The sequence below is a fragment of the Panthera onca genome, chromosome C2, assembly GCF_046562875.1.
Source record: "Panthera onca isolate mPanOnc1 chromosome C2, mPanOnc1 haplotype 2, whole genome shotgun sequence".
Lineage (NCBI taxonomy): Eukaryota > Metazoa > Chordata > Mammalia > Carnivora > Felidae > Panthera > Panthera onca.
Window position 1 is genome coordinate 70882163 of NC_138347.1, and position 13447 is coordinate 70895609.

Genomic DNA, 13447 nt, shown 5'->3' on the forward strand with positions numbered 1-13447 from the left:
ACTTTCCTACTAACACCTACAGCTAAGGTTGTGAAGGGAGATTAACTACAAAGGAAAGACAGAATTTGGGGGAATGACTGAAATGTTCTAAAACTGGATTATAGTGATGGTTGCACAACTCTCTAAATTCCCTAAAAATAACTGAATTATATATTCATAATTAGTGAATTTTACAGTAAATTATACCTTAATAAAGTTCTTTAAAATAAAATCCCCAAGTCCATACTGAAAAAGACAAATAGAAAGTTTGATAAGAAACAAGATATTTTCAATTTCCAAGTATGTCCCCACAAATTATTAATTACAAAAGGGAAAACAGTAACTTTATATTGAAGCCTGGCAGAAAATGTGATCAAACTATTGGGAAATACATATCATGTGTGAACTGTTAAGTTACAACTAGAACACAGCATGACTTCAGTGGCAATTTCTGCCAAAGATGCATAACCTTTCTCAGTAAAGACTGAGAACTTCCAGATTGGAGGAAACTAAAGAGATAATACAATTAAATGCAATCCATGAGTCTGGACTGGATCATTTTGCTCTGAAACACTATTGGTACAACTGGCAAAATGTGAACAGTTTGAGGATCAGCCAGGCACCCCTCACACTGAAAGTTTTGGGAATGAGACGAGGGACTATAATGGCAGTTCAGTGGCTCAGTCAGTTAAGCATCTGACTCTTGGTCTCAGCTCAGGTCAAGATCTCACGGTTCATGAGACAGAACTCAGAGTCGGGCTCTGACAACACAGAGTCTGTTTGGGATTCTCCCTCTCTCTCTGACCCTCTCCCGTATGCATGTGTTCACACATGCATGCTCTCTCTGCCTCTCAAAATAAATAAATAAATCTTAAAATACTTCATGGGAAAAAAGGATCTTCATACTGTACTTGCTTATAAATTTGATACCATTTTTATAAATGAGACTATTTCAAAAGATTTTTACATAGTCTTTACATTTACAAAAGTAATTTTAGTTTGTTATGTTTGAGAGAAGGAAAAAAACAAAGATACATGCCTTCCAAATCATTACTGAGGATAAAACCAAAGAATTATTGCCCACAAAGGAAAACCAAAAATAGAAACCAAAATAAGAAAGCATAAAACCTCACAGAAGAAAATCAACTAAAAATAAAGCCAGTTAGGACAATGCAAATGTTTTAAATTCCCTACGGTAAACAAGAGAAAGTTTAACACATAACACAAGGCATAAAAATTATAACATGGACAAACACAAATACAAATAAACTGAAATCAAAAGAAATCAGTGTAGCATCAGCCAAAGCAGATAATCAAGAAAACATAAAACAGGAAATCAGGGGGGGGAAAAAAGTTTGTAATTAGAAGAGCCAAGGATCAATTCACCCTCAGATTAGTAGCCAGTTTGCCAGAATTTGAGTTTTTAAATCTCTCTGCCTCAGTTTCCTCATCTGTAAAATGAGGATGAGAGTACTGACCTCATAACATTATTGGGAACATTTAATGAGTGAATGCAGGTAGAGTGTTCTAAAAGTTGCCTGGTGTAGCAAGAGCTCAAGTATTACCTACCACTTATTATTTGTAGGTTTAAGTTTTCTCTTACTATGAAACTAATACAGGTTTAATGTATAAACATTGAAAAGTATAGAAAAAGTTAAATAGAAATCACACACATCCCACAACCCAGCACTAACCATGCTGACGTACCATTCCTGGGCTACTTTCTTACAATCTTTTTTTCCAAGTGTGATGCTACTGTGTTACTGAAACAGGTCAAAGATCTGAAATTTAAGAACTACCCAATGAACTGACTTTCCTCAGGGGATATGTCTACAATAGTCAAAAGTAGCAGGTATTACGTTAAAAATAATGTATTTAACTTAGGCCTAAGAGCAAAGCTTACTTCAGTTGTAGATAAGAAAAACTTAGTTATAATACATTATGCTTTTTAAATAGCATAGAAAATATGCTTATCTATAAAAATATGCTTTTTATCTATAAAAATATATATTTTTTAAATTAACAGTGATTCAGAACACATTAATTCTTACTTAAAATATGTAAGTCTGAACAGTTTTCCAAACTGAGTCAGAACATATTCACAGTTCATGAAATCAATTTGGTGGTTTGTGACCAACATTTCTTTTTAAAAATAAATAACTGGGGCACCAGGATACCTCAGTCAGTTGAGCATCAGACTCTTGATTTCGGCTCAGGTCATGATCCCCACATCGGGCTCCACATTAGCAATGTAGAGCCTGCTTGGGATTCTCTCGCACACACTCTCTCAACTGCTCTCCCCCACTTGTGCTCACATTCTTTCTCTCACTCTTGCACTCTCCTTCTAGCGGTGCCTGCATGGCACAGTCGGTTAGGTATCCGACTTTGGCTCAGGTCATGATCTCACAGTCTGTGATTCAAGCACTGAATCAGGCTCTGTGCTGACAGCTCAGTCTGGAGCCTGCTTCAGACTGTCTCCCTCTCTCCCTCTCCCTCCCTCTCAAAAATAAATAAACATTAAAATAAATAAACAAACAAACCTAAAAAAAAAAAAAAAAGAATAGGGGCACCTGGGTGGCTCAAGTTGGTTAAAGGTATGACTTCAGCTCAGGTCATAATCTCACAGCTTGTGAATTCAAGCTCTGCATCAGGCTCTCTGCTGTCAGCACAGATCCTCCCTCTCTCTCTCTGCCCCTCCTCCATTCTCTCTAAAAAATAAATAGGGGCGCCTGGGTGGCTCAGTCAGTTGAGCATCGGACTTTGGCTCAGGTCACGACCTCAACAGCTCGCAAGTTCGATCCCCCTCCCGTTGGGCTCTGTGTTGACAGCTCAGAGCCTGGAGCCTGCTTCAGATTCTGTGTCCCTCTCTCTCTCTGTCCTTCCCCTGCTCCCACTCTCTCTCAAAAATAAACATTAAAATAATAAATAAGCATTAAAAAAAATAGAAGAATGTCAGAGAGTACTATATGAAGTAATGATTAAGTATTGTTTCCTGAACAATTATGTATTAAAGGATATGTATGCTGATTAGGATGTAGAAAATGTATTTTGTACTGTGAGTCACCCTTGAAAAACTAACTCTGAGAGCTGCTGAGGTAGAAAATGAGGAAAGATTCTGCAGTGTGATTTAATCATCTGCTGCTAAACTGATACATTCTGTAACTACCCCTGTACATTTTCTTTTCCTTTTTCATGTTATTCTCACCCACACATGCCTCAAACCTTGCTCACAGTACCAGCCTATTGCACTCAGTTCTTTGCTGCCAATCAGCGAAGGTGTCACGGGATACAGCGATTGCTAAGCAAGAAGCACAAGTTGCACAAGAACTCTTTGCACTCACCAGCACTCCCAGGCCTAAAGCATGCTCCTTAAAAAAAAAAAAAAAAAAAAAAAAAAAAAAAATCACTCATGACTCCCTCAGGCAATGATTTTTCTCTGGACAAACACTGTTAACTATCAACTCAATGGAATCTTCCAGACTAAAAAGAAGTTCTCCTACTTCCCATTCCCTTGCTATTTCATCTCTCTTCTGCCAGGACTAATTGCTACTTTCTTAGAGATTGGATTCCTCTCTCATTTTTCCATCTTCTAAATTATTTTAAATAGAACTGGCAGTACTTTAAAAAAAAAAAAAAAAAAAAAAAAAGCCCTCTTCCTTACAGGGAACAAAAGTATGAAAGGAAAAAAAAAAGAAAACTTCTAAATAAACAATGGAAAGGAGGAGGATTGAAGGCTCACAGAAAGAAAAAGAAGAGACTACAGAAGAGTTGATAGCAGAATTTAAAGAATCCTGGTTAGTGATGTTTGAAACCAAAGGAGATTTGAGACTCAAGCAGTGCTTGTTTCTATTACCCACAGGTGTAGGGCAACTGGTACAATTACTCTCAGCCCAAACCTGCAGTCAAAAATAAGGCTGATGGGGCACCTGGGTGGCTCAGTCAGTTAAGCATCTGACTTTGGCTCAGGTCATGATCTCATGGTTCATGAGTTTGAGCCCTGTGCTGGGGCTTGGGATTCTCTCCCTCTTTCTCCCTCTCTCTCTACCCTCCCCCCCCCCCCCAATAAAAATTAAAAGTCTTAAAAAAGGCTAAGATAAGGCAAGCTTTCTGCATCTCCACACACCATCTGCATACATATTTTTGTGGTGAAAAATTGCTTGATAAATCAACACATCTTTTGCACCTTTTTTCTTAATATTGTAACTAAAAGATTTAAAGTACAGTATTGGAGAAATTAACAAGTCTATTTTTAACTTTTTTTTTTTTTTTTCTTTTTTGGAATGAAGCAGCATGGCTTGCTGGAAAGAGCACTGATTTCCTAGCCAGGAGGACCTGGGCTCAGATTCCAGCCATACCAGTGACTAGCTTGTGACCTTGGTGAAATTACTTCTCTCTGAAGCTATGCTTCCCCATCTTTATCTGTCTTTCGGGGGTAACTTACAGAATTAAATAAAAAGTAGAGCTTACTGTGCATAGCACCCACAAACAACAAATCTTTCTGCTCAGACCACATTCCTATTAATAACAGTAACAACGTGGCTATGGTTATTGCAATACTTCTCAACTGGAAGTGGACGGGAGAAGAGAGGATAGAAAGAGGGAAAAGTGAGTAGATGACCCTCTAAGGAAGGACTTGGGAGTTTTGTCAGGGAGGGGACAACGTACAGAGTATATGTGAATGTTTATGTTTAAACTTCTGATTCTGAAATGTTTGATTCTGAAAATATCTGTCCAAATGACCTGTGTCTCTAGAATTACTAAATTAGGGAGCTGCTTTAAGAAACCCCATAAGTTCAGTCACTAATGAATGGTATATTTACAAACATTTTCCTAAAATGTCAGGTAATACAACTTTTACTATACGATATCATCTTTGGGTTTTCAAATATCTCAAACTTAATATACATAAGTTGTTTTTTTTTTTATAAATTTTTTTTTTTTTAACACTTACTTATTTTTGAGACAGAGAGAGACAGAGCATGAACGGGGGAGGGGCAGAGAGAGAGGGAGACACAGAATCGGAAGCAGGCTCCAGGCTCTGAGCCATCGTCCCAGAGCCCGACGCGGGGCTCGAACTCACGGAGTGTGAGATCGTGACCTGAGCTGAAGTCGGACGCTTAACCGACTGAGCCACCCAGGCGCCCCAATATACATAAGTTTTAATGAGGTGTTTATAATCACTTCTAAATTAAGATAAATGGATTTTATACTATAGTTGTGACTTCACATTAATCATCTAAAGGCTTTCACAAAAAAATTATCCAAAAAAATTTTTTTCAAGATTTTTTTAAACTAATTTCTACACCCAACCTGAGACTCAAACTTACAATCCTGAGATCAAGAGTCTCATGCTCTACCAACTGTGCCAACCAGGTGCCCCACCAAAATTTTATCACTATAATTAAAATTAAACTCATGATGTTTTGTTGTTGCCAACAAAAGGTAGGATTCTTGCCTTTTGAAATAATCTAAAATTGCTTTAATACATATCCATGAGATTGGCAACTACTTGAAGATCTAAAAATATTAAGTGTTGATAAAGACAGAAAGCAATTTGGCATCACCTACTAGGGTTGAATATGCTAATACCCTACAATCCAGCAACCCCACACCTAAATTTATATTAGACATTTGCAGCAAGAGATATATAAGAAAAAATTAACGATAGTAATTTTTTAGAAACAGCAAGAACCTTGTAGCCATCCCAAAGTCTGTAAACACAAGAAGAAATAACTGTAGAGGGGCACCTGGGTGGCTCAGTCAGTTGAGCATCCAGCTTCAGCTCAGGTCATGATCTCACCGGTCGTGAGTTCAAGCCCCGCATCAGGCTCTGTACTGACAGCTCTGAGCCTGGAGCCTGCTTCAGATTCTGTGTCCCCCTCTCTCTCCGCCCCACCCCTGCTTGTGCTCTGTCTCTCGCTGTCTTCAAAAATGAATAAACAAAAAAAATTAATAACTGTAGAATATCTATGAAATGGCATACTATATGGGGAACCTGGTTGGCTCAGTAATTGAGCATCTGACTCTTGATTTACGCTCAGATCATGACCCCAGGGTTGTGGGTCTGAGCCCCTCGTCAGGCTCTGAGCTGAGCATGGAGCCTGCTTAAGAATATTTCTCCCTCATCTATATTTATATTTATATAAATGAAATGGCAGACTATAAAGCCACCAATATAAATGAACTAAGCCACATTTTGGAATCCCAAAAACATATTGAGCAAAGAGAGGAAGTAACAGTAAAATTATGTCACTTATGTAAATTTCAAAGTCAGGTAAAACTAAACATTATACTGTTTAGGAATGTATGTGGTGAGATTATAAGCAAAAGAACTATTAATACAAAATGCAGAATACAGGCTACCTCTGTGGTGGAGGGAGTGAGCTGTAACAAGAGAACATATGAGGGCTTCAATTATTTTGTGATATAATTATTTTGTGAGATCGTCTCTGTACTAATGATATACTTCACAATAAAAGTTGTTTTGTTTTGATTTGTTTATAAGAGGAAACACAAAAACTAAGTCACAAGTGGGGACCTGCATAAAGAGCAAATCAGGTGTTCCTGGGTGGTTCAGATGGTTGAGCCTCCGACTCAATTTCAGCTCAGGTCAAGATTCTCTCTCTCTCCCCCCCTCTGGCCATCCCCTGCTCACGTGCACACTCCCTCTCCCTCTCTTTCAAAAAAAAAACCCAAAAAACTCTTTTTAATGTTTATTTTTGAGAGACAGAGAGACACAGAGCATGAGTAGGAGAGGGGGAGAGAGAGAGAGGGAGACACAGAATCCGAAGCTGTCAGCACAGAGCTGGACATGGGGCTTGAACTCATGAACCGTGAGATCATGACCTGAGCCGAAGTTGGATGCTTAACTGACTGAGCCACCCAGGTGCCCTAAAAAAAAAAAAAAAAAAAAAAAAAAAAATTAAAGCAAATAATGTAAGAGCCAAGGTTTCAAACTACAGAATACACACACTTCTCTCACATTTAATATGAGATCCTGACTTTTCCACAAATAATTCTACATTTTGGAAAAAAAAATAAATGAAAAACTTAAAACTCGCCCAAAAAAGTCCTCATGCTACCTTATATTTCTCAACATTTCCCTAAGAAGGAGAAACCATCCTGTGAAGTTCTGGGTATCAGGTCTCTAAAGAGACTAGAGACTTTCTAGTTACATTCAGCAAACAGCTTTAACTTTTCGTTATCCATATGCCAGAAGGATGGGCAGTTCTCTATTAGCACTGACACCTGTTCCAGAAAAAAAAGCAAACTGATGATTAATGCACACTCTTGGATAGAACGGTCTCACGTGGAGCGCTAGTTTCTGGAATGCTTCAATTTAACCGGTCTACCTATCTTGCATTATGCGTGGAAACACTTCGGAATGAAAGCAATTACAACTACAAGATGTTGCATTTTCTCCTCTCCTCAGGTGATGAAAATCACTCATTACCAGGGGCTTCACAAAGCAAATACATGGGATATAAATGATAAAACGTCAACTGGAAAATATGGCACTGCCTCCAAACGAAGAAACTGCAGACGAATAAGGAGTTTAAATTTTTTTTTATTTGTACCTTTTCTTGAATCCGACACCTTCTTCAATTTCCTGATGGTGGCACCAAGCCGACTACCCTTTATAACCTCCAACTATTTGGTCAAGCCCCCCATTCCTTTCTTTCAACGCCACTGCCCACTCACCACGACGCCTCCGTTCGCACAACCCCTCACCAGAATGTCAAGAACAACAGCGTTCGTCTTCAGGTCCCAACCTCCAGGTCCCCCGACCTCTGAACACCGCACCCGCTCCAGCCTGGCAGGTTCCGGGCTCCGACCTCCATGCCCCCGGGACCGCACCCACACATCTCCTCCGCTCCCCTCACCGCAGCCGCCTTCTCCGCCCTTCCCTCAGTCCCGCTGCCCCAGGCGGTCGCCCCTCCCCAGAACCCCCTTTTCCACTGAGCCTCTCCCTCAATGCACCTGTGGCTCGGCCCTTCCACCCTGCTGTCCCCTCACCGCGACGGCCCCCCCCCACCCCCACCCCCGGACAAGTCCCCCGGCCCTCGCCAGCCCAGCCCAGCCCGGCCCGCTAGGCCCGGACACCAGGCCCTGCGACCTCGGCTGCCCCTTCTCCTCACCGTGCCGTCCCCGGGGACCTCGTCTCGGGAACCCTCCGCTTCCTCACCGACCGCGGCCTGCAGCCCCGCGTCGGTGTGGCCCAGCGGCTCTAGGGGAGCCGGCTGCCACTGCCGCTCGAGATCCGGAGGTGCCTGCTCCATGTCTGCAGTTTGGCGCGGCAGACCCAGTGCGCTTGCGCCGCCGCGCAGCGCGCCCCGCCCCCTTTCCCCGCCCGGGCGGCAGCGCCCGGCCCTCCTTCCCCAGCCTGGGCCGCTGCTCCCAGAGCCCCTTTCCTTGCTTACGCTGCTGCGCGTGGAGCCCGTTCCCCTGGCTGGGTCAGCGGCGTCTGAGACCCACAGAGCTCCCTTGCCTGTGGCTGAGGCGGAAAGGCGCGCCTGCCTAGGTACTGGCCACCGCTGCTAAGCTGGGATACGCAGAAACCCGGGAGAACTGATGGAGGGAGAGAAGGGGAAAAAAGGGGAAGGTGAAGACCAAAGTAGACATGGGAACCATTCCGATTGGTGATCACCTAGAGAAAAATTGAAACACAAAAGAAATCGGAGGCCGCAGTCTGACCTCGCTCTCGGCCTCTGACTTGCCTGCCTTGTAGGTTCCATTTTTTACCCGGAAAGATCAGAGAGGCGCAAATTAAAAACTTTTAGCGGGTCCAGTAACACATTTAGCAAAAGGTAGCACATGCAAGTTTTTGAGAGAAGTGAAGAAGTGAAGCATTTGGCTGAAGCGGTGTTTGAAATCCGTTGCGTTTCTGATCCGGAGAAACCCAGAGATTTCTGATCATTTTCTACAAACATACTTTAATGAATTTTCGGAACCCGCTTCCTTGATAAGCATTCACTATGGTAACCTGATGGGAAATGCTCACTGGGTGTATCAGGATGTGGTAGTTGGCCGTTCCTTATATGCAGTCTGGTCATCAGTTTTTCCATGACACAAACCTCATTCTGCCCAAATACCTAGCTGTTCCAAGTTGTGACACACAATGTGCTCTTCCTGGATTGCATTCTCTGCCCACCCCACCCCCCCCCCCCCCACAACTGGTGAATTTCCCATTCATCCCTAAAACCTCAATCAAGATATAATGTCCAAATGCTAACATCACTGTGTTAATAAGTCAGTTAGAGGGCCTAGGTGGCTCAGTGGTTAAGTGTCCGACTTTGGCTCAGGTCATGATCTCACCGTTGGGAGTTCAAACCCTGCACTGGGCTCTGTGCTGACAGCTCAGATCCTCGAGCCTGCTTCAGATTCTGTGTCTCCCATTCACTCTGCCGCTTCCCTGATTATGCTGTGTCTCTCTCTCAAAAATAAATAAACGTTAAAAAAAAAATAAGATAAAAATGTTGCTTGTTTTATTTTACAATTATTTATTTATATGTCTGTCTGCCCCAACTAGACTTTGGACTTTTTTTTAAAGCAGGGACCCTATCTTACTTTTTTTTTCCCTTCTGAACAAACAGTAGTGTGGTAGGGTCCCCTCCCTAAGAAAAGAAAAAAAAGAAAAAGAAAAAACCTCAAGGTAACCTGGTTATACAGCTATGTGAAAACATCCTCACAACCTTGTAACATGAGACCACTTAATCAGACTACATGTTTGTATGTTACCATATATGGGAGACAAAGAAGAAGAAAATAAATAAAAAACCACGCCACTTGGCGTTGAGGTCTCAGTTCTTTGGGTAAGAACCCAACTGAGCCATGCTGGCACAAGTAAAGTTGCTTCCTGGAAAGAAAAGCCCCGATTCTCTGTGCAAGAATCCTGCTACAGTAGGATATTTACTCAAATTTTTGAAGACATTTCATCAGGGATTACTCATGCTAGGCAAATTCTCAGGAAACATATTTTTAAATCGCAAGACTATTAATTTATCACAAGAGAAATATATATCTTCCCCGGGACAGATTTGTAACCATTATTCTATGACTTTCTCCCCATTTGAGATCCTTAACAAGTTTGGAGAGCCATTAGGATAATTCCTCTGGCCTGGTGATTTGAGTATTTCATCCTGTAGTAAGAACAAGGAAAGGGGCTCAGGGCTTTACAAAGCATTCATGGAGAGGGGGCCATAGTGCTATGTACTATTTGAAAGAAAGAAAGAAAGAAAGAAAGAAAGAAAGAAAGAAAGAAAGAAAGAAAGAAAAGAAAGAGGAAAGAGAGAAAGGAAGAAAGAAAAAAGAGAAAGAAAGAAAAACAGAGTAGGAACATCTGTTTCCCCTTCATTATCACCCCAAAATATGCCACTTTGTCATGTGTATTATTTTGAGCTGAAGGCAATCAAGACCCAGATGAGTCAAGAAAATTACTTTTACCCCTCCCTTAAATACCTAAAAGAATTTATGTAGGCCTGGCCCAGAAAGACAATGATTACCAGAGATAACTTTTTATCTGAGTGACCCATCTGTACAACAAGGCAAACCTCTAATTACCAAACATCTGCTCTTATTATCGTCCTGTGAATTACCCTCCTCTCCTTTGAATCCCAGGCCCCTATCCCATTCCTTAGTCCGGGATGGCATCTAAGCCTCAATTATTTCCTGACATGTTCATGGGTCTCATGTTCTTCCGGGGCTCCCATACCTACATAATTAAACTTATTTTTGTACTGTTAATCCGTCTATGTCAATTTAATTAATAGACTAGCCAAAAGAATCTAGAAGGATAAAGGGAAATTTCCCCACCCCTTACAATTCACACCTCTTTTTTTGTGAGAGAGAAAAAATCAAGACTGCCTTTGAGGCCATCGGTCCTGTCTCTGTGCTTTAATAAAATAACTTTTTTACACCAAAAAAAAAAAAGAAAGAAAAAAAAAAGATACCGCCTTTGATATCAATTTTAAGTTAGCTAGATATAACTTCCTCCGCATATTTTCTTGAGAGATAGCCTTGAAGAAACGAAATTTGGGAAAAGAGTCATTGAAAAGTCTAAAATCAGGGCAAAAAGGATTGGATAATAATTTCCTCATCTTTTCTTTGTTCATTGTAGGAAAATCAGAAAATAGTTATGAATAAAAGTAATATAAAAGCTCCATACTCTCACACCCAAAGATAAGTACTAACATTTAACATATATTCCTTCAAATGTATAATATGTATCATATACATATCAAATGTATAATATGTAATAAAAATGGAATCATACTATAATGTTATTTTATAATTTATTCACTTAATACAGCAAGAACACCTTTCCATGTGATTAAATATATTTGTACAAAATCTTCTCAAAGACTAATTAGAGTTTTATCGTAAAAAATTACTATAATTTGGGGCACTTGGCTGGCTCAATCGGAAGAGCATTGTAACTCCTGATTAGGGCTATAAATTCCAGCCCCACATTGGGTGTAGAAATTACTAAAAAAAATAAACTTAGAAAAATTACTATAATTTATTTAATCTTATAATCCTCTATATTTTTTTAATGTTTTATTTTTAAGTAATCTCTACACCCACCATGGGGCTCAAACTTACAACACGAGATCAAGAGTTGCATGCTCTAGTGACTGAGCCAGCCAAGTGCCCCTCTGTAGTGACAGTTTAAGTTGATTTCAAGCTTTACTTTTATAAACAACACAGCAGTGACCATCCGTCTATATAACATCTTTGTGTAACCAACCTTAAGCTCAGTAGGAGCTGGGAGATTTTTAAGAGAAATTTTATTTAAGCTTTGATGGTGCCTGAGGAATTATTTCTGCTCTGTTATAAAATACTATATTTCTCAAAAATTATTATTTATATCCACTAGATAATATATCTGTCTTACCCTTGGGGCTGCCTACAAGCTGACACTCTTTCCAATAAAGAGGCAATAACTAGTGTTTAAAAAGCCTCAATTGGGAGAAGAGGTGGTATCTGGAATTTCTTGTCCATCTTTTGGGGTTATTTTTGTTTTTTTAATAAGTAGTCTGTTATTTGTTTGTTTTAATTAGAGAGAGAGAGTGTGTGTGAGCATGGGAGAGGGGCAAAGGGAGAGACAGAGAGAGAAAGGGAGAAAGAATCCCAAGCAGGCTCCCTGCTGAGTGTGCAGCCCAACGTGAGGCTCAATTTCACATCCCTGGGATCACAACCTGAGCCGAAATCAAGAGTCAGATGATCAGTTGACTGAGCCACCAGGTGCCCTTTGTCCATCTTTTGGCCAACTTGCCTTGCAGTTGTTGTTTTGTTTTTAATTCAAGCATTTAACATTTTTATTTTATTTAAGTAAGGTCTATGTTATTTAATTTTATTTAAGTAAGGTCTATGCCCAATGTGGGGCTTGAACTCATGACCCTGAGATCAAGAGTTGCATATTCTACTGCTTGAGCCAGCCAGGTATCCCTGCCCTGCAGTTTTTTATGTATATGGCACTTTGGCATACATATTCATGATGCCCCTGGCAAGACAGGCACTATTTTCCCCATTTCACAGAGGAAGAAGCACGCTTGACAAGGTCACACAGCTATCAAATAAGGAGAAGACCCGAGAATCACACTCAAATTTATAGGACTTCAGAATCCATTTGGGCCATGCTGCTTTGCTTGGAGGAAAGGAAGAAGAGAGACTTTTCTGGAAAAGGAAGAAAATAACTGGCAGAAATCAAGGGTTGATACCTCACCTGAAAACCTAGAGGTAGAAGTATATTTCCTTGGGGGACACCTAGGTGGCTCAATCAGCTAAGCATCTGACTCTTGATTTCAGATCAGGTCACCCTCTCAGGGTTTGTGAGATCGGGCTCTGCTTATCACAGAGTCTGCTTGGAATTTTCTCTTTCCCTCTCTCTCTCTCTGCCCCACCCCAAATAAATAAGTAAACATAAAAAAATATATAACAAAAAATTAAAAAGTATATTTTCTTGAAAGATAAAGGCAAAGTCACTCTAGTCTGGCTAAAGTCTGGGAAAGCCCAGCACCATGACTCCATAGACGTTTTGGATACAGATGCTCCCTGTTCTTCAGATTCAGACAAGGAAAGAATATACCACCACCATCACCACTACCCCACCCTGCCCCCACGTACACGCGCGCACGCGCACACACACACACACAAACACACACACACACACACACACACACACACACACACACATATCTCTTACTGGGGAAGGGCTTGCAGTTACTTGCTCCAGAATGAATGGGAAAGGTCTTAAGAGGAGGGATGACCAGCCAGGCTGGCTCTAAGGATGAGTCAGCTTCTGTGGGGACACACTCTCCACTTCATCCAGCCAGGAGAACTATAGTCACTAATAATCTGAATTAGCATGATTTAGATTTTTTAATGAATTTAACAAATATTTATTCAGGTCCTCTGTTAGCCTAGGAACGCCACAAAACACCTATTCTCTGCTCCTCTCCAACCAGTT

The 13447-nt window shown here is 40.8% G+C and overlaps 1 protein-coding gene across 2 annotated transcripts in view; it reads right to left on the minus strand.

The window, feature by feature from the left end:
• SNX4 (sorting nexin 4) overlaps positions 1-8295 on the minus strand; it is a 71431-nt gene extending 63136 nt beyond the window's left edge. The window contains exons 1-2 of one of the 2 annotated variants that reach the window (XM_078453077.2): positions 8118-8295; positions 3321-3347 (exon numbers count right to left, since the gene is read on the minus strand). In XM_078453077.2, the coding sequence (XP_078309203.1) occupies positions 3321-3347; positions 8118-8258 (168 nt within the window). In that variant the 5' untranslated portion in view covers positions 8259-8295. The remainder of the gene's footprint in view (positions 1-3320; positions 3348-8117) is intronic. The other variant, XM_078453078.2, reaches the window with a different exon arrangement.
• Positions 8296-13447: the final 5152 nt, after the last annotated feature.